This window comes from Acipenser ruthenus, chromosome 4, assembly GCF_902713425.1.
Source record: "Acipenser ruthenus chromosome 4, fAciRut3.2 maternal haplotype, whole genome shotgun sequence".
NCBI lineage: Eukaryota > Metazoa > Chordata > Actinopteri > Acipenseriformes > Acipenseridae > Acipenser > Acipenser ruthenus.
Genome location: NC_081192.1, coordinates 17,714,646 through 17,732,804, shown reverse-complemented (window position 1 = coordinate 17,732,804; position 18,159 = coordinate 17,714,646). Strand labels below are relative to the sequence as shown.

The following is an 18,159-nucleotide window of genomic DNA, read 5'->3' as shown; positions in this document are numbered from 1 at the left end:
TCTTGTTAAGTTTTCTTAAGGTGTAGTGGCTGCCTAAAGATTAGTGCCCTTGTTTTTCTTTCCTAATATATGGCAAAACAGGTCAAGGAGAATGTTCAACCATGAAGAGTGTGAACATCCCTGCCAGGACATTGTCTGTTTACTGCTTAGTGTTCAGGATGGATTTTATCTGGGTAAAAGTGGAGCATTAAGCCCAAGATATTCTCATAATTATTCCCCCGCACATTAAGTTTTGTTTCTAAGAGCAATTTTGTGTTCATGTCAAACAGAATTTATTGTCCAGAAAGTGATAGGTGTTTATATAAAAGTAATACTTTTGTTTGTAATGTGTGTTATACAATACATTAATATATCCATCATGCTTACCAGGAAGTAACTAAACGTTGTACACCATGTGCATTGTTTGCTAGCATAATTAATAGTAATGGTTTTAAATGGGAAACCACTAATAAAGACGGTGCAGTACCTGTACTTCTACCCAAAATTGGACTAGCTTCCAATTTATAAATGGCTGTGCGATTGGTCAGATAATTTTAGGCTTGTATTTTCTTCTCCAGCCATAGAGTTTTACGGCATACAGCAGTGATCTGCACCAGTCGGTCTCTGAGTGTGAGGGCAACAGTTTGCCGGAGTAATACTTTCCAAGATGAAGAAGATGGTAGAAATGGCAATATGCTCGTTTTTGTGGATGTTGAAAACATCAACACTGTAAGTAGAATTATTTACCAATTTATTTAGTTCAGTATGTAACATGAGCCCGCTGAAATGGCTTTTATTAAGAGTTTGATTGATTTATTAAGCTTTTAAAAGTTACAAGTCACTTCTGGAATTGTGGATACATTAGCAGGGTAGACCAAGATATGTTTATATTTCTTTTTTTATTATTATTATTATTATCTTCAAGTTGCCATTGCTGTCCTGTTCACATCTGATAAACCTCAACAGTTACTAATTAAACAGTTAATGAATTTCATTCTGCTGCCACTTAAGATGAATCTTTTTGTTTTCACTTCGTTCCACCTGTGTTTAAATTTCTACATTTCTGATGCTCATTTTTTTGCATTTGCAGAGTGAAGGAGGTGTTCAGGAGTTTCACATTGTGCAGGTGTCTAGTAGCAGTAAACAGTGGAGGTTTCAGAAATGCATCAACCCATCTGAAGATAAAGGTTAGTTTCATATTTGTAAGCCCAGTTTAAAGTTTATTCTGGCCCCAATCTTGTGATGCGTGCAGGGTCTGTTTGATTAGTATCTTTGGTCTAACCCTGCAGATGTGAAAAAAACACTTGAAAAAAAAAATACAATAAATATACATATGCAATACATTAAAATAGAACCGTGGTGTTTGATTGCTTAATATACAACACTAATTTATCCTGATGTTATTCCTGTAATTGTGGAAAAGAGTTTTTATACAGCATTTTCTTTAGATTTTACTGGTGTTTTACAGATGCAAAGCTTACAAGCAGAGAACGAGGGAAGTTGTGCTTCAAAGCAACTACATGTAAATATCAAGATGGTAAGTTACTGGTCGGCTTGGGGGGCATATTTAACTGTGTATAGTAGTTTTATAATGTTGTGCATTTAAACTCATATTTGCTTTATTTTTCTTTAGCTACCTCTGGTGCATTAGGGAAGTATACATTTGCTGACATCATTTTAGGAAATGAACAGGTAGGCCTTTGTTTTGTCATCACTTTACAGTTTAACCCTTCGTCTACCAAACTGATAATAGGCTTGATTGACTAAGCAGGCAGTGCTGTCCCTTTCAAACGCCAACTAGAAAATGCTTCCAGATTTAAAATGTAGGCACATTCAAAACTGGAGCTAAGGTAGCTTCTCCCTGTTTTAAATAAAATGTTTTGTTCTGTGCTTCAGAGTCAAACCGCCTCATAGATCCTAGATCCTTTCCCTTCTTCCTAAACTCTTCTTGTGATTCCAGAAGTGGGCATCTTATCTTTCAGTGCAGGATGCTCCAATTCATGTTCTTAATATCTTTAAAAAGGGAATGTGAGTATCTAGGTATAAAACATTCTATAGAGATTTGTTTCTTGTTCTTGTTAATACTGTTTCCCTTACCAGATTTAAACCTCTGTGTATACGATTGGATATTAATTTGGTGCTGTCCTACACACTTTCTATTGTTTGAATGAAAGCAAAATATTCTGCCTCCACTCATAGAAAAAGCATAGCATATTTGACAGTGCCTTAACATTATAAACATCTGAAATTCCCCCTACAAAGAGTTCAGAGATGTTCTGAGTAAAGTACTGCACGCAGGCAATAAAAATGTGCATTATAAATATCATATGGGAGATACTGAAATTGAAGAAGGAATCTATGAAAAAGACCTAGGAGTTTATGTTGACTCAGAAATGTCTTCATCTAGACAATGTGGGGAAGCTATAAAAAAGGCCAACAAGGTGCTCGGATATATTGAGAAGTGTTGAATTTAAATCAAGGGAAGTAATGTTAAAACTTTACAATACATTAGTAAGACCTCACCTAGAATATTGTGTTCAGTTCTGGTCACCTCGTTACAAAAAGGATATTGCTGCTCTAGAAAGAGTGCAAAGAAGAGCGACCAGAATTATCCCGGGTTAAAAGGCATGTCGTATGCAGACAGGCTTAAAGAATTGAATCTATTCAGTCTTGAACAAAGAAGACTACGCGGTGATCTGATTCAAGCATTCAAAATTCTAAAAGGTATAGACAATGTCGACCCAGGGGACTTTTTTGACCTGAAAAAGAAATAGGAGGCCCTTTTTTACACAGAGAATTGTGAGGGTCTGGAACCAACTCCCCAGTAATGTTGTTGAAGCTGACACCCTGGGATCCTTCAAGAAGCTGCTTGATGAGATTATGGGATCAATAAGCTACTAACAACCAAACGAGCAAGATGGGCTGAATGGCCTCCTCTCGTTTGTAAACTTTCTTATGTTCTTCTTTGCAGTAAACTAAATTGGGGGTTTTCAACCCCTGGGGGGAAAAGCGAAATTAAAGTTGTTGTTGTTTTTTTTTACATTATTATATATTTTCTATAAACCACTGTGCATAAATATTTCATTTTAGTTTAGCAGCTCAAAGGTTAGTATAGTTTCTAAATGATCATCCATCTGTACACATGCATGATTTCGATTTGAGTGGACTTCTTCTCTGACATTAGGGTAGGTGAAGCAGGCGTTTGGTGATTCTGCCATGGAGAACTCTGCAGAGAGCGTTCTGTGCAGCTCATGAACTTTGTAGTTTCCATTGTATAATTGAATGCCAATGAGTATAACACAGTCCTTCTGCATTTTTCACCAGTATACGTGCTCCTGTAAACATGAATAATAATCGCAATACTCGTACTTTGACCGTTTTTGTTTTATTTATTAGACAGGGCTGCATTTTAGTAACCGCAATAGCAGTTGGTTGAATTTGTTTTCGATGAGTACATCCAGATTGCCCTGTGTGTCATTTCTCAAAGATGGATACATTTCTTACTTGCTGAAGAAAAAAAAAAAGAAGAAAACACAAAAGTCTGCAGAAAGTGCAAAGCGACAGAAGGTTATAATGAGATGCTTTGGATCATTTTTATGTTGGCTTTATTAAAAACGTTAGCGTTGTTAAGGCTGTATTTTTTTCATGGTTCCATGTGAAAATTCCAATTTCTGAAAGACTAGTATAAATATAATTTTTTTACCTCTTAAATAAATACAGCAAACGTTTGCCTTACTGACACTGCATTAGGAATCTGACTGGCGGTTTAGTTTCCTTCCATCTGGTAAATGATTGAACACACTAGAACAGCACGATTTCTTTAAAATGTATTTGCAAATTGTCAATGTGGCTGAAGAGCTTTGCTTGTAAGGCTTAAGTTTATTTATTCATTAGGTTATTAAATTGATTACAATCCAATTTAATTGCATACCTGGGGATAATAGGTCAGATTTACATTTCTGTTGCCCAAAGAAACATAAACATGCAGTTGTAACCATGAATTTCCCTTGTGCGTCTAACGTTAATTTAAGGTGGTTAGTGTTAAGGAAAACATTCCTATGAATGAGGATTTATTGTATATTCGATATCTAAACTCCATGTGCAAGTAGCTCCGATGCTTAAATATACTCTCAGCAGGGATTTCATAATGATTTTATGAGTGCATGTTTGTTTTGTTTTGTTTTTTCTTAGATAATCAGTGCAACCACTCCATGTGCAGACTTTTTTTTCCGAAGCTGCCAGTCTTCGGAATCAAAGAAGACCCTGACTAACGGGTATACAAGTTTTGTACCTGCGAGATGGCCAACCGACGATGTGGGAAAAATCGTACGAAAATGCAGCGAAGTTGATTTGAACATCATTGTGCTGTGGAAGGTATAGCTTATGTTTTAGGTTTTATGTTGTCTTTTAACATTTATGCTAGTTACACAGAAATTATTTGACATGCTTGATAGAAAATGTTATGCATCTATAACTTTTAACACACAAGTTGTAAAATTCAAGCCATTATTTTGTAAGTCCCACTTTTTTAAAGCTGTGATTGTAATAAGAGTTATCAGCTTCAGCTAAATAACCCTGTGCCTGTACCTTTTAGCTAAAAGTACCATTTATATTTACTGTACCAAAGCAAGTGACTTGTATTGTATACAGCCGTGTCAGTAGGGGGTATGACTAGTTAATAAACAACAAAATATTTCTTTTAGATTGGGGGAACCTGTTCATTTTGTACACTTGCCCATTACCTCTAGTTGTGCTGCTCAAATGTCCATTTTTAAGTTGCTTTCCCATTGTCTGTGCCTGCTGCTTTCCAGGTCCTAGAAAAATTCAAATGGATTTGCAGGGCTGCAGTTTGCCTGTTTTTTTTCTGCTCATTGGTTGCCTTTTTATTTGCAGGCATATGTGGTTGAAGACAACAAGCAGCTTATCTTAGAAGGTCAGCTTCATGTAGCTCTTCAGACAATAGGGAAGGAAGCATGTTCTTTATCACAAAAACAGGTAAAATAAATATATATGTTTAACATGGCAGTGGTAATTTTTGGTAGATTTATTGTTTTGTTTGGAAACTAAAAATAAGGCAATTTAATTTTTCTAACATGAATTGTGTTACCTATTGAGCGCTACAGCTTTGTTCCTAGTTTGTACCAATAAAAAAGACAAACCTTTTTTTTTCTGACTGTATGAACACCCTGCACACCACAAGATCATACCAGGTAAGCCAGAGACCCTGTCTCTCTCAACCCTTTCAGGACCAGGTATTTTTCAGTGAGATGCTGCTCCCCCAGGACCAGGCTCTTTTTGGCTGTAGTTGACTCTCTTCCTATAAAAGTGCACTCAAAATTCATTTTTTACAGTAGCATCTTGCAAATGGTGTCCTTCTGGGGAACATTATAAAGTACTTCAGAAACCATACAAACTTTTCACTTTTTTTTTTTCAACACAATATCTTTTTTTTTTTATTAAAAATAAATGCATGGGTTTATTCAAATTTGTATTGTTTAAACAGCAGCAGCATTTAGATCAGTTAAATTGACTACTATTTGTAAACTAATGTTGCTGCCTCAGTAACTTGCACATTGTTGTCCTTGAATCCCTGTGTGCTCACAGGTATAGTGTAGATACAACTGAGAAACTGAGATTACATTCTGTCAGTCATGACTGGCTGGTGTCAGACCTTATCAGGACTTCAGACTGCTGCCCTAGAGATGTGATGGCTGTTTTTGGGATGATAGCAAAGTATATCAGTCTGTAGCACAGTACAACAATTCCTTGTGCAGAAAGATGCATTCTAGCCTTTTCCTCTCTGCCAATATTTATGTTATTTGTTTATTTAGCAGACGCTTTTATCCAAGGCAACTTACAGAGAGTGGATCAAGATCTAAAAATGTTAAGATCAAATATTAGCTGCTGATGAGAGATGTATTTAGACTTCATTGATGTTATGACCATTTTTTTTTTTTTTTTTTAAATTAAATTCAGTATACAACAAATAAAAATTTTACAAACATGTATTGTACATTTTGTATTGTGCCAAGTCTAACTGTTGTGCAATGCATTGTTTTTTAATCCCTTTTAATGGTTTGCATATACCATACTTTAATCTATTGTACATTTTGATATTTCAGCAAATATTTTTATATTGTGAACATCTGTCTAGGAATTTGCCTAGTTGCTTTTGCATACATGTACGACATTTATAACATCCTGCTGCTGCCACACCTGTCCGTCTTGCAGGAAGACATGAAGGATTTTGAAACATTTTTTCTGATTAATTCATATCTTTTCAGCTGTATGCACATGTGACCGAACCAATTCCAATGTTTTAGATATCTGTAATGGCGATAGGTGATGATAAACCATAGTGCTTTTATTTCTAGTATTTTATTTAAACTCCAAGTCGTTCTGAAGAAATCATATTTGTTGTCAAATCTCACCTTTTATACTTCATGAACTTCATATTTTACATATTACTACATATTTGTTTTTGTTTTGTGGATAAAGGGCTGTTGCTGTTTGACAAAGCCTGAACAAAGGGTGCTGTTTACTGTACTGTTTCTGCTGACACTGATGCTAGTGATGCAAGCTTTAGACCAGTAATTCCGAACAAATACCTTTTATTTCACTAAAATGACATGTAAAATGTTAATTTTAGTGAAGGTTGACTCTTAATTTACAATACTCCGTCTAATATATTACCACCCACTGGTAACACTTTCAGTTACAAGTGTTATCTAGGGAAATTGAACTAACCTTTGGCCTTATACAAATCAAACATTTGGTACATTCCTGTATTTTGCAATTCTCTTGATCAAGATTCATAATGGTCACTGGCTATGTTTACAGTGACTTTTGGCTTCTAGAATGGAATGTTCTTTTCTAGAATTTTGATGTCATCATACCATCATCGTACTATACTTTTCTAGATTTAAGAAATGCACGTTCAAAACGTGGAACATCTGGAGTGGGTAAGCCAGTGCAAGTTTGGTTCGATTTACATCTTTCCATGGGTCAAAAAGTGTCAAATTCCAGGGACATCTTACTGGCGAAGAAATACACTTTCTTATCTTCTGTAATCCTGTTGCAAATCTTGTGTTAAAAAATGCTTATTGCACAACTTCAGTACAAATAACGCAGCTATAGTACATCAGTGCTTCACCACGATTGTCGAAAGTGCTTTCTCAGGAAATTCACAGCAGACTTATCTTAATAATCTTAGAACAGGTTAATCTGTTTGTACTGTAATTATTATTTTTTAGTTTTTTACAAATACAATATTTTGTCGAGATACTGGCGCTGGTAAATCACTGAAGGTCCTCAAGATCACAGCATTGTATCCCACTGTTGGAAAGTATTTAATGCAGAGGTACTTATCTTATAATAATTCTAGTAGTTTTAACATTGCTTTGAAAATGTAAGAAAGTAAATAATCATCTTTTACCATACATATTTTGTTTTAACTTGAAATTCCTATTACTATATTACTATCCCCTACTAACAAGGAGGGGAAACCGCATACATAACATATTAATTCTATGGTTAAAAAAATAAACTTCACTGGAATTAGTGTTAGCAATAGCCTGTTTGGCACATCTTTTGCACAGCACATTAATTCATCTCTTTTGTGCTACTAAAGAATCTTAAGGAATACATTTAAAAATAAATGCATTTGTCTGTCCTCGGATATCGAAAAAAAATAAGGATGACTGAGTAGAACGATCCAGGTACATCTGTTGTAAACCCTGGTGTCCTAGATTAAGTAAGTAAAATTGGAAAGTTTTTTGCAATATAGTTATAAAATCTTATAAAGGTGCTATAAACACAACTTTTTATGCAATATGTGTTTTATTAATTGTACGGTCCCTTTGATGCATGACAAGGAAGTTATGATGAGGTTGTATAATGCACTCATCAAACCGCACTTAGAGTGCCGTGTCCTGTTCTGGTCACCACAGTACCAAAGGGATATTGTGGCCCTGGAGAAAATCCAGTGAAGAGCAACCAGAGTAACCCCAGGTCTTAAACGAATGAACTACGAAGAAAGGCTGAAGGAACTGAATCTATTTAGCTTAGAACAAAGAAGACTTAAGAGGGACAGTATTAAAGTCTTTAAAATCTTAAAAGGAGTTGACATAGTTAACCCTAACCAATACTTTATGTGCAGAACCCAGGACCAGAGGATTTTCTTATGTTCAGATGACATCTAAAGTATTAGCTTAGCCCCTCCAGAAATACCATAAAATGACACCTTGTTTTAATTTAGTAGTCGCCAATTAGTTTTTTGTTATTTTCTTCCCAATTTAGTAGTATCTAATTATTTTGTTTGGCTCAGCTCACCGCTACCACCCCTGCACTGACTCGGGAGCCGCCCGCTTCTTTACACACCGCAGACTCACTATGCAGCCAGCTCAGAGCTACAGCGTCGGAGGACAACACAGCCCTGGGCAGCTTATAGACAAGCCCGCAGGCGCCCGGCCAGACCACAGGGGTCACTGGTGCACGGTGAGCCGAGGACACCCTGGCCAACCTAATCCTCCCTCCCCCCGGGCAGCGGTCAGCCAATTGTACGGCGCTCCCTTGGGAGCTCCCGTCCTCGGTTGGCAAAGGAATAGCCTGGACTCGAACTTGCGACGTCCAGACTATAGGGCGCATCCTGCACTCTACGCGTGTGCTTTTACTGGATGCGCCACTCGGGAGCCCTTAAAATGACACTTTTTCTCATCAAGTCATTTGTTACCTGAATCTTTTGACTATTGTTTTTTTTTTTTTTTTTAATATTGAAATCATTGGATATGAACCCAGATTAAAATACACAAAATCATGTTGTAAATGATCACAAATCAGTTATTTCAGTTTGTTTAGGGGGGAGTTTGTGTTTATAAACTGTAATCTAAACATCCTGAGTCAACAGGGCTTGCAGCTTCAAAAGAATTGCTGTGAAGATAGTGGCTTACATTTTTAAAAAGTGTTAGGAACTCCTGTTTTAAATTAGTGCTGTTGTGTAATTATTTGAAATATATCCTAACCCCAGACAGTAGGTTTGTTTAAAAATTTCTGGTAATAACAGTGTGTACTTGTTTTATTTGCAGGAAGCGCAAGAAATGGTGCTGTTAAAATTAATCCGACCTGAACAACCACCTGTACCAGCAAGGCCGTCAGTGGAGCAGCTTTCTCATCTTATAAAAACAAGTCTTCATTACCCAGAGTCATATGACCACCCATTCACACACAAGAGGTAAAAGAAAAATTTAAAAACAAAAGCTATTTCATTCCGGCAACATGAATAACTAAAAGTTATTCTCAAGAGTTCTCGGCAACATGACTGGAGTAAATAGTCTTATATTCCTGTTTTAATATGAAATATGTTTATTTACATACCAAATTATGCATTTTCTAATCAAACACTTAGTTATGTCAGACTCGATGATTAGAAATCATTGTAACATACACATATATATACATTCACACAGTGCCGTGAAAAAGTATTTGCCCCCTGTCTGATTTTCTGCATTTTTCACATTATTTGGTCAGATCTTTTTGTGGATTGTGGTAGTATATAGAGGGAGTCTGAGAGAAAAAATGACACCAAAGTTTGGTACTTCTTTCATTTGTTTGGTGTGCAAGGTAATCAAACATGCAGTCTTCAGGTGTGAAAGTTATTGCCCCCCCTAGTTAACTCAACCCAATTAAAGGGATAATTAGGGTCAGCTGTTTGAGTACTTGGCCTGATTTGGGCCAGCCCTGCCCAATATAAATCTGACTAACTTTGGCCCTTACCATCAGAGTGAAGTTGTCGGCACACAGGTTCTAGAGGCACATCATGCCACGAACAAAAGAAATTCCTGAAGACCTCCGGAAAAAAGTTGTTGATGCCTATCAGTCAGGAAAGGGTTACAGATCCATTTCTAAGGCTTTGGGGCTCCACCGAACCACAGTCTGAGCCATATTGTCCAAATGGAGAAAGTTTGGGACAGTAGTGAATCTTCCCAGGAGTGGCTGTCCTGCCAAAATCTCTCCAAGAACCCTAGAACAACATCCAGGGACCTGCAGGCCTCTTTCGCCTCGGCTAAGGTCAGTGTTCATGACTCCACCATCAGAAAGACACTGTGCAAAAATGGGATTCATGGCAGAGTAGCAAGGCAGAAACCATTGCTCACCAAGAAGAACATGAATGCTCGTCTCAAGTTTGCCAAAAAGCATCTGGATGATCCTCAAGAGTTCTGGAACAATGTTCTATGGACAGATTAGTCAAAAGTGGAACTTTTTGGCCGACATGGGCCAAAAATGACATGTTGTGGCAGGACCTGAAACAAGCAGTTCATGCTCGAAAACCCACAAATGTCACTGAGTTGAAGCAGTTCTGCATGGAGGAGTGGGCCAACATTCCTCCAGGGCGCTGTGAGAGACTAATCAACAGGAAGCGTTTGGTTGCAGTTATTGCTGCTAAAGGTGGCGTAACCAGTTATTGAGTCTAAGGGGGCGATTACTTTTTCACACGGGGGCATTGGGTGTTGCATAACTTTTTTAATAAATAAATAAAATGTGTATCACATTTTTGTGTTGTTTGTTCACTCAGGGTCCCTTTTATCTAATATTTAGGTTTTGGTTGAAGATCTGATAACATTCAGTGTCAAAAATATGCAAAAATGCAGAAAATCAAGACGGGGCAAACACTTTTTCCTGGCACTATATATATACAGCTCTGGAAAAAATTAAGAGACCACTGCAAAATTATCAGTTTCTCTGGTTTTACTATTTATAGGTATGTGTTTGGGTAAAATGAACATTTTTGTTTTATTCTATAAACTACTGACAACATTTCTCCCAAATTCCAAATAAAAATATTGTCATTTAGAGCATTTATTTGCAGAAAATGACAACTGGTCAAAATAACAAAAAAGATGCAGTGTTGTCAGACCTCGAATAATGCAAAGAAAATAAGTTCATATTCATTTTTAAACAACACAATACTAATGCTTTAACTTGGGAAGAGTTCAGAAATCAATATTTGGTGGAATAACCCTGATTTTCAAGCACAGCTTTCATGCGTCTTGGCATGCTCTCCACCAGTCTTTCACATTGGTGTTGGGTGACTTTATGCCACTCCTGGCACAAAAATTCAAGCAGCTCGGCTTTGTTTGATGGCTTGTGACCATCCATCTTCCTCTTGATCACATTCCAGAGGTTTTCAGTGGGGTTCAGGTCTGGAGATTGGGCTGGCCATGACAGGGTCTTGATCTGGTGGTCCTCCATCCACACCTTGATTGACCTGGCTGTGTGGCATGGAGCATTGTCCTGCTGGAAAAACCAATCCTCAGAGTTGGGGAACATTGTCAGAGCAGAAGGAAGCAAGTTTCCTTCCAGGACAACCTTGTACTTGTATGTATGTGTGTGTGTGTGTGTGTACTTGCATACATATGCAAACACTTCTGTCCTCTTTGCTGTTATTTATTTATCTTTCTCTCGTGGATTGTGGAAGGAGCTGAAGGAAGCAGTGGGGTAGGAATGGAAACTCTTGAGCAAGTTTACGCATTGTTTATTGCATTACTGGTTTTAGTTTTATCATAAATAGTCTATATTTGTTTGTTTGTATAATTTGCTGGGGTTGTGTTTGTGCTGATTGTAGGTCGGCACAGCAATGGCGTCTCAGTCGGTCAGAGCAGGTCTGACTCGCCGGCACGGTGTGTACCCGACAGCGCGGTGTCGATTAGGTGGGAGGGGGAGAAAAAATTGTGTCAGCATCTAGAATGAACAAAGCGTTAGTCATTTTTCTTTAGAGAGATACAAGATGTAAACAAACTGGTACAGGAAGGGTTTGTACCCGATGAGAGAAACTGTGGAAGGACAGGAGGCCGGGGGAAATCGGAGAGCACGAGAGAGAGCCGGTACCAGAATCGGAGCCGAGAGCCGAGACTGCTGAAAAGCAAGGGAGCTAAGGTTTACTGTGGTAAACAGGGGAGGAATGGTGGCGGCTCTGGGTCTCAGCCTGGGGTGGTAGCACCTCTCTGTTCAGAGGGAGAGGAGCACGGCGCTGGGTCTCAGCCCGGAGCTGATGCGACTCCATCTCCACCTGACTCACAAGCAGAATCAGCCGAGGTGGATCGGGGAAGTGACAGTGAATAAGAAGAAATGGACATGAATGAGGCAGAGGCAGGTGATGCTTCAGACTGCTCGTTGCTTTCTGAAATTCCTAACAGCCAGATCGCCAAGAGAAAATTATATTCAGTAGAGCAGATCAATGATTTTTTAGACTTGACAAAAGGTAGGAGAGGGGTTGGATATAAAAAACGTTTTTCCCAGACCTTAAATTGTTTTTGGGTTCTGCTGACATAGTTGCGAAAGGAGCTAAATTAAAAGAAATTGATCAGCCAGAGAGATACAGGCTGAAAAAATTAACACAAACTGTTAAGAAAATGTTAAAAAAAGAACCAACCTGCAAAGCACAAACAATTGATATTGGTCTTAAGTGGCACAAAAGTTCTCTTGGTCTGTAGTTAAATATATATTTTTTTCTAGTTAAGCGTTTTTTTTTCTTGGTTTTTTAAATTTTCTTAAGGTAAACTGCTGCATTGTCTTGTGTTTTTTCTTAAATTTAAAAGTCTAGAATGTAACAAGAAACTGCCACCTCATGTTACCTTGAAATACTGATCAACGCTTCTACTCTTTCATTAGTGATCTGAGAAATATAACACATTTTACAGTGTCATACAGATAACTTGTGATCCATCATGTTTACTACAGTATAAATAGAAATGCTTAAATATTCTTCAACGTCAATTGCTGTAATGCCCGCACAGTTTTTCCTGTTCTTCTGTTTCAGTGTGGTTGCTATTAAAAACTGAATGTTATGTGTCAGTATGCAGGGAGACGAACCATACATGAAGCAAAAATAAATTATTCTCTGTTAAGTAAGCCCATTTCAAGCCCATTTTTTTTCGTGTTTAAAACCTATTAAACTTATTAACATGCATGCTTTTTAGTTTTGTAGTTTTCTGATCTTGGGACCAAGATTACTTTGGGATATAGTGGAGGTGCTTGTCTGTACAAATGTCACTTTTATTTATAGATAGATAGATATTGTTTCTGGGAAGACGAGATGTCTTGTGTATAGGAAAACTATTTTCTACAGAACCAGTACAAGGCTCCAACCAGCAGAATATTTTCTAGCTTTGTCACATATCGGCAACACAGTGCTGGAAACGAAATATGTCCCTGTTAAATGTTAGATCGATGGAGCAAATGAGGGGACAGGTTTCCTCTTCCATCCCTTAATCATCTTGAAATAAGATGGGATACACTCCACAGTTCTACTTCACAGGGAATTAAAAACAGAGCATTCAGATTATTACCCTTTGGCTATTTTGATGTGCTTTCATGAAAGAGGAATTGGTGACAAACTGAAAAAGTGGCTTGGAGAGAGTGCATCCAAAAATGCTAACACATGCCTTGAAGTTCCAAAAACAGTTCCCTAAATAGCAGTACAAAGTGGTGTGATTTTTAAAAAAAATATCAGTCATAAAAAGGTAATATAACCTATGAAGTGGACTGTCTACCGGGAATAACGCATTATTACTATCCTGTGGTATTCTAAAGAAAGAAAAATATATATATATATTTCTCTATTTGGCCAGTCAGTGATTGTCAGGAGTGAACTTTTAGACAATTTTGTAGATTTGTATTGGAAGAGGTCTACGCCTCACCAATAAGAAAACAAAGTGCTCCGTGGTTTGTTCTGTCAATGATAGTCAGAGGCAGGTTTCTGAGAAACAGCAAATATTTGCAATGAAATAAAAGTCCTATGACAATAAGAAAGCTTCTTCTCTGAGGTTTGGTTTACAGTCGTGGTGGCTGACAGAACTGGTACAGCATTCAAAGTGATTCCTGTCTTGATAGTCACCATTGCAGAAGCAAGTTTTCAGGATAAAAGAAAAAACGAACCTCCCACCCCTCATGCCTCCATCCCCCCATTAAGGTACAAAAAACATCTGTCCAATTTACTGTGTAAACATTGGGTAAAACTCCTTTTTACTATTTCTTAATACAGTGTACACTGAAGAAGGCACTAGCCGAAAAGTTAAGTTAATTTGTTTCTTTTAGCTTTACCTACTGTACTAACCTACACACCTAGTCTAAAAATTGTATCTGGCAATGGGATTGCCTTTTAATCAAGTTATAGTTAGGGCTTCTGATTTTCGGTTTTAACTGATACATTGATAAAAACCCCCAATTTAAAAATAAATAAATACATTTTTAAAATCGGTGTATATCCAGTAAAACACCGGAAAAACACTGGAAGTGGTTACTCAATTCACATTGACTTCACCCCTTTCCTAGTGCAGTTAGTTATGCAATGTGTCTCCTTCCTGACTTGTATCTTGCATTGATTCGTTCTGAATACAGTAGTCTCCACATATAGGAACATCTCCTAAGAGAACACTTCGCCTAAAGGAACAACCTTGTGGTTTAACAGATTTTTCCCATTGTAAATGATCCGGCTAAAGGAACAGGAACTTCGCTTAAAAGAACACATTCTTGGCACCGATAGGGATTCCTTCACAAGAGGTACAGTACTGTTTTGTAAACTACTGTACTGTTTTGTAAACTGATAGCTCATCATCCCCTTCAACAGTTTTCAATTGACTCCCCTTCAGTCCGTCTGGTTTCTGTCCAATAATTGAGGTAGTCGTTCTCTTATTACCTTATGGTCCGCCACGTGCTACCTTGAGTAGGGCACATCCATCTTGTCTTTTAAAATACCTCCCCCCGTCTCAGGGTCAGCCACGTGTAATGAGAGAATTCTAAACTTGGACAATACTGCATTAAAACAACTATAAAAACACATTCACACACAATTTAAACATAATGATTCTTAACTATAAAAGACACACACATAATGTAAAACTTTAATAACATAATTAATGCCTCCTGCAGAAAGCCATTACTACAGTCCATCCTTTTTGTGTCGAGTTGTACAAGTACATCCAAATTATCATATCCGTTTGAGGTCCATCAAATGATGTTGACAGTTATTAGTTAACTGCAACCATTTCAGATGCTAGGTGAGTTATGTTTGTATTAATTGGAGTGACTGCAGGGCATTTTCATACTACATTAGTTTTATAACAGTATGCTTTGTTCACCATATCACTCCAGTCACCATGTTGCAGTTTCACAGACTATAGCTGTCTTTTTAACGTTTGTCTAATATGGGTATGTGGCTTGCAATGCTGATCAAACGTAACAGTAAGATTACATAACGTGTTAATGCCATCATAATAAAAAAAAAAAAAAAAAAAAACTTTTTGTTTAAGAATTAAGGTTATTTCTGAGCAGTCGCATAGATTCAAAGCTATCAATGATCATCTTCAACTGTAGTTTTTGTCTGCGCAACCAAAAACACTGCACTAGATTCCCAAGAACAATCATTACCATGAATATCCAATCCCACTATGTGCCGTTGGCACCCTCACCAGACCACCCAAACCACTTCAGGACTTTGGCCTCTGCTTGAGCCAGGTTTACCTCAATTTTGGCTTTGCTGAGCTCTCTGCCAGAGTTTTCTTCATCTGAGCGTGGATATCAGCAAACACATTGGATTCGGGTGCCAGATAGTTGTCGTGCCACCAGGCTGAAATTTCAAATTCACTGACTTCCAAGGCAGGTCAATAAATGTTTCCCATTTGAACAGAGTGAATTGGTGCAAAACAATATTCAGTGTAAATCACACCCTGGTTTTTACCATATACAAATTTTGTGTGAAAGCTCAGAATGCACCATTGATCTCGATCTATCTGCACTGCCCTTTCTACCTGTTGTAACGGGTATATCTCCATTTCAGTGGTTAAGTTACTGTCAATAGAAACCACTGCATCGCATCTGCATACCATGTGGGTGTTTGTCTCTTATCAACAGCTTTTGTGTATCATACCACTTCAATCCCCTTTCTGAACCTTCCAAGTTGCTTTTTCCCATACAATCACAGTATTGTTGTTATCCACTACTCCAATAGGCTTCGCTTTAACTGCTAATCTGTATTGATCTGTATCAGATGTAGCATACGGGACCACCATATAAAAACCAATATGCCCTGATGGCTCTTTACCATTTCCTTGGGCCATACCATTACTGCTCCTAATATATCGGTCTCCTCTGGGTTATGGAGCTGTAATCTCCATCTCAACTCGCTTTGTGCCTTCCGGCGGACAGTAGCTAATCGTAAGGCCATGATTTTCTCTTTCATTATTCCCAGAAGTTCATTAGCATAATATCTGCAACTTTGTTCCTTGCTTTGATAATATAGTGCTTGCTCAACCCCTTCAATTAGTTCTGCTGTTGCTGCTCCTTGCAACTTTATGCTTTGGCTGGCATACATTTGTCCATTTCCTATCCTGTCTATCACCCCCTGGTCCATATGCCATTTTCACCTGTGCTTTTGATAACTGATACATGTCCCAGCTATTTAGAACCGAGTTACCTGCCCCAGTCCATCCTGCAGTATCATCTATTAACCCTCTTTTTTGTCTCTTTCCCACTTTCATTTGCTCAGCTATCCTCTCTCAATAATATTGAATGATATGACCCACCTGTTGTTTTAACCATTTCTTTATCTGTCTGTACTTTTGGCAGTGCTGATCAAACATAAGTAAACTTATACATGACATGTGTTAGTACCAAATTAACATCATTTAAAACAATTTTATGTTCTGGTCCAAAAATGATACCCTCTCTGGGCATGGGGTACAGTTGAGGACATTTGTCTGGTTGTTCTAATTTGCATGAAGTTAAAGTTACGTTCTGAATAGCTTTATGTGTGCTGTTGTGACTCCAGAGCGTGAGTTTACTCACCCCTGTGTCTGTCCCATTTGTCCAACTGTTTGAATCTTCCCATGTTCTAGGAGGTTGACACTATATTTTCATATGTACCTGCATGTTGCTCTGACCATACAAATGTAGGTGCATCATTGTTAGACCAGACCTCTACCCGGTGCCATCCACATAATTCTCTCAACCATTTATCTTCTGGCACACCTGTGTTATTTTTAACTTGTATATGTCCTACCCATGTACCCCCCATACTTCCATGTGTATAGTATTCCAAGGTCAGGCTACAATTATCAGTTTCAAACCAAAGCTTTCCAGGGTAATATGTTAATAAATGCTCAGTTATTACTTTCCCCTGGTTGTTCCGACCCTCAGTCCAACTATCTACGTTACTTGATTATTGTAGTGTGTCCATTCACATGCTTTTATTGTCAAATTGAATTGTTGTATTCTTGGGCATTGCATAATCATATTACACCCCTATGCAATTCCCTAAATTCGATCCAGTCCAAATGTTTTTCCATCTGCAACCCCAGTGGCGAAGCAAACTGCACCTGGATATATTGTCTTTGTTTGACACATTGTGTTTTAGTTACGTTTGTGAAGGGAGGATCCCATTCAGTGCTGATTCCCGTCCACAGTCCACTCCACACTAGCAGAGTCAGTGTCTTCCTCATCCTGAGATGTTTGCTGTAGGAGAGAAAAAACTAATGTGAGTGTATGTCCTTATGCAGTTTTTATAACTTTCACTTGTGAAATGTGATACCATTTCATTTTTTTTTCTAATGATGACTCACACACACATTTACCCTGTCGGTTACCGTATATGGCCCATGCCATTTTGGGGTGAGGGGTCTCTTCGGAACAAATACCCTGACCATTATGCTATTTCCTACATTAATTTCAGATTCCTTAATTGCAGCACGTTTGCAGTCATTTTCAGCTTGTATCATTTTTTGTTGAATACCAGCTTCGATTTTGAGCTGTGCTAACCTGTTCTGCCCCTGTGTCAAGTATTTGATTTGATTTTGTTTTATTTGAGCACCTACCAGGTCAATTGGATTAGGATCTATTGGTAGCCTCATTAGTCTCCGTGTCATCATTTCATGTGGGCTGATCCCTGTTGATTTGGAGGGTGTGGCCCTTATTTTGGCCAAAATTATTGGAATGGTTTGAGGCCAATTGTTTCTGTCCAGTTCATGCGTTCAACCATCCAACGGTATTGGCATCTGCAGTATTGCTTGTTTTTTAGCAGGGTCAATGCCTCTTATTCCCCGAGTTATTTCATGGCCTAGAAAGGTTACCGAGGGCTTCATTAGCATCGCCTTTTTCGGGTTCAATTTTAGTCCTTCTGCTCGGATTTCA

The 18,159-nt window shown here is 38.0% G+C and overlaps 1 protein-coding gene across 3 annotated transcripts in view; it reads left to right on the top strand.

The window, feature by feature from the left end:
- Window positions 1-18,159, top strand: part of LOC117400221 (trafficking protein particle complex subunit 8-like) — a 76,040-nt gene that overhangs the window by 51,626 nt on the left and 6,255 nt on the right. For 2 of the 3 annotated variants that reach the window (XM_033999817.3, XM_033999816.3), the window contains 7 exons: window positions 558-708; window positions 1,070-1,166; window positions 1,448-1,516; window positions 1,613-1,671; window positions 4,171-4,353; window positions 4,873-4,974; window positions 9,063-9,208. In XM_033999817.3, coding sequence (XP_033855708.3) covers window positions 558-708; window positions 1,070-1,166; window positions 1,448-1,516; window positions 1,613-1,671; window positions 4,171-4,353; window positions 4,873-4,974; window positions 9,063-9,208 — 807 coding nt within the window. Of the gene's footprint in view, window positions 1-557; window positions 709-1,069; window positions 1,167-1,447; window positions 1,517-1,612; window positions 1,672-4,170; window positions 4,354-4,872; window positions 4,975-9,062; window positions 9,209-9,756; window positions 12,882-18,159 lie in introns of those variants that run through there. The other variant, XM_059022106.1, reaches the window with a different exon arrangement.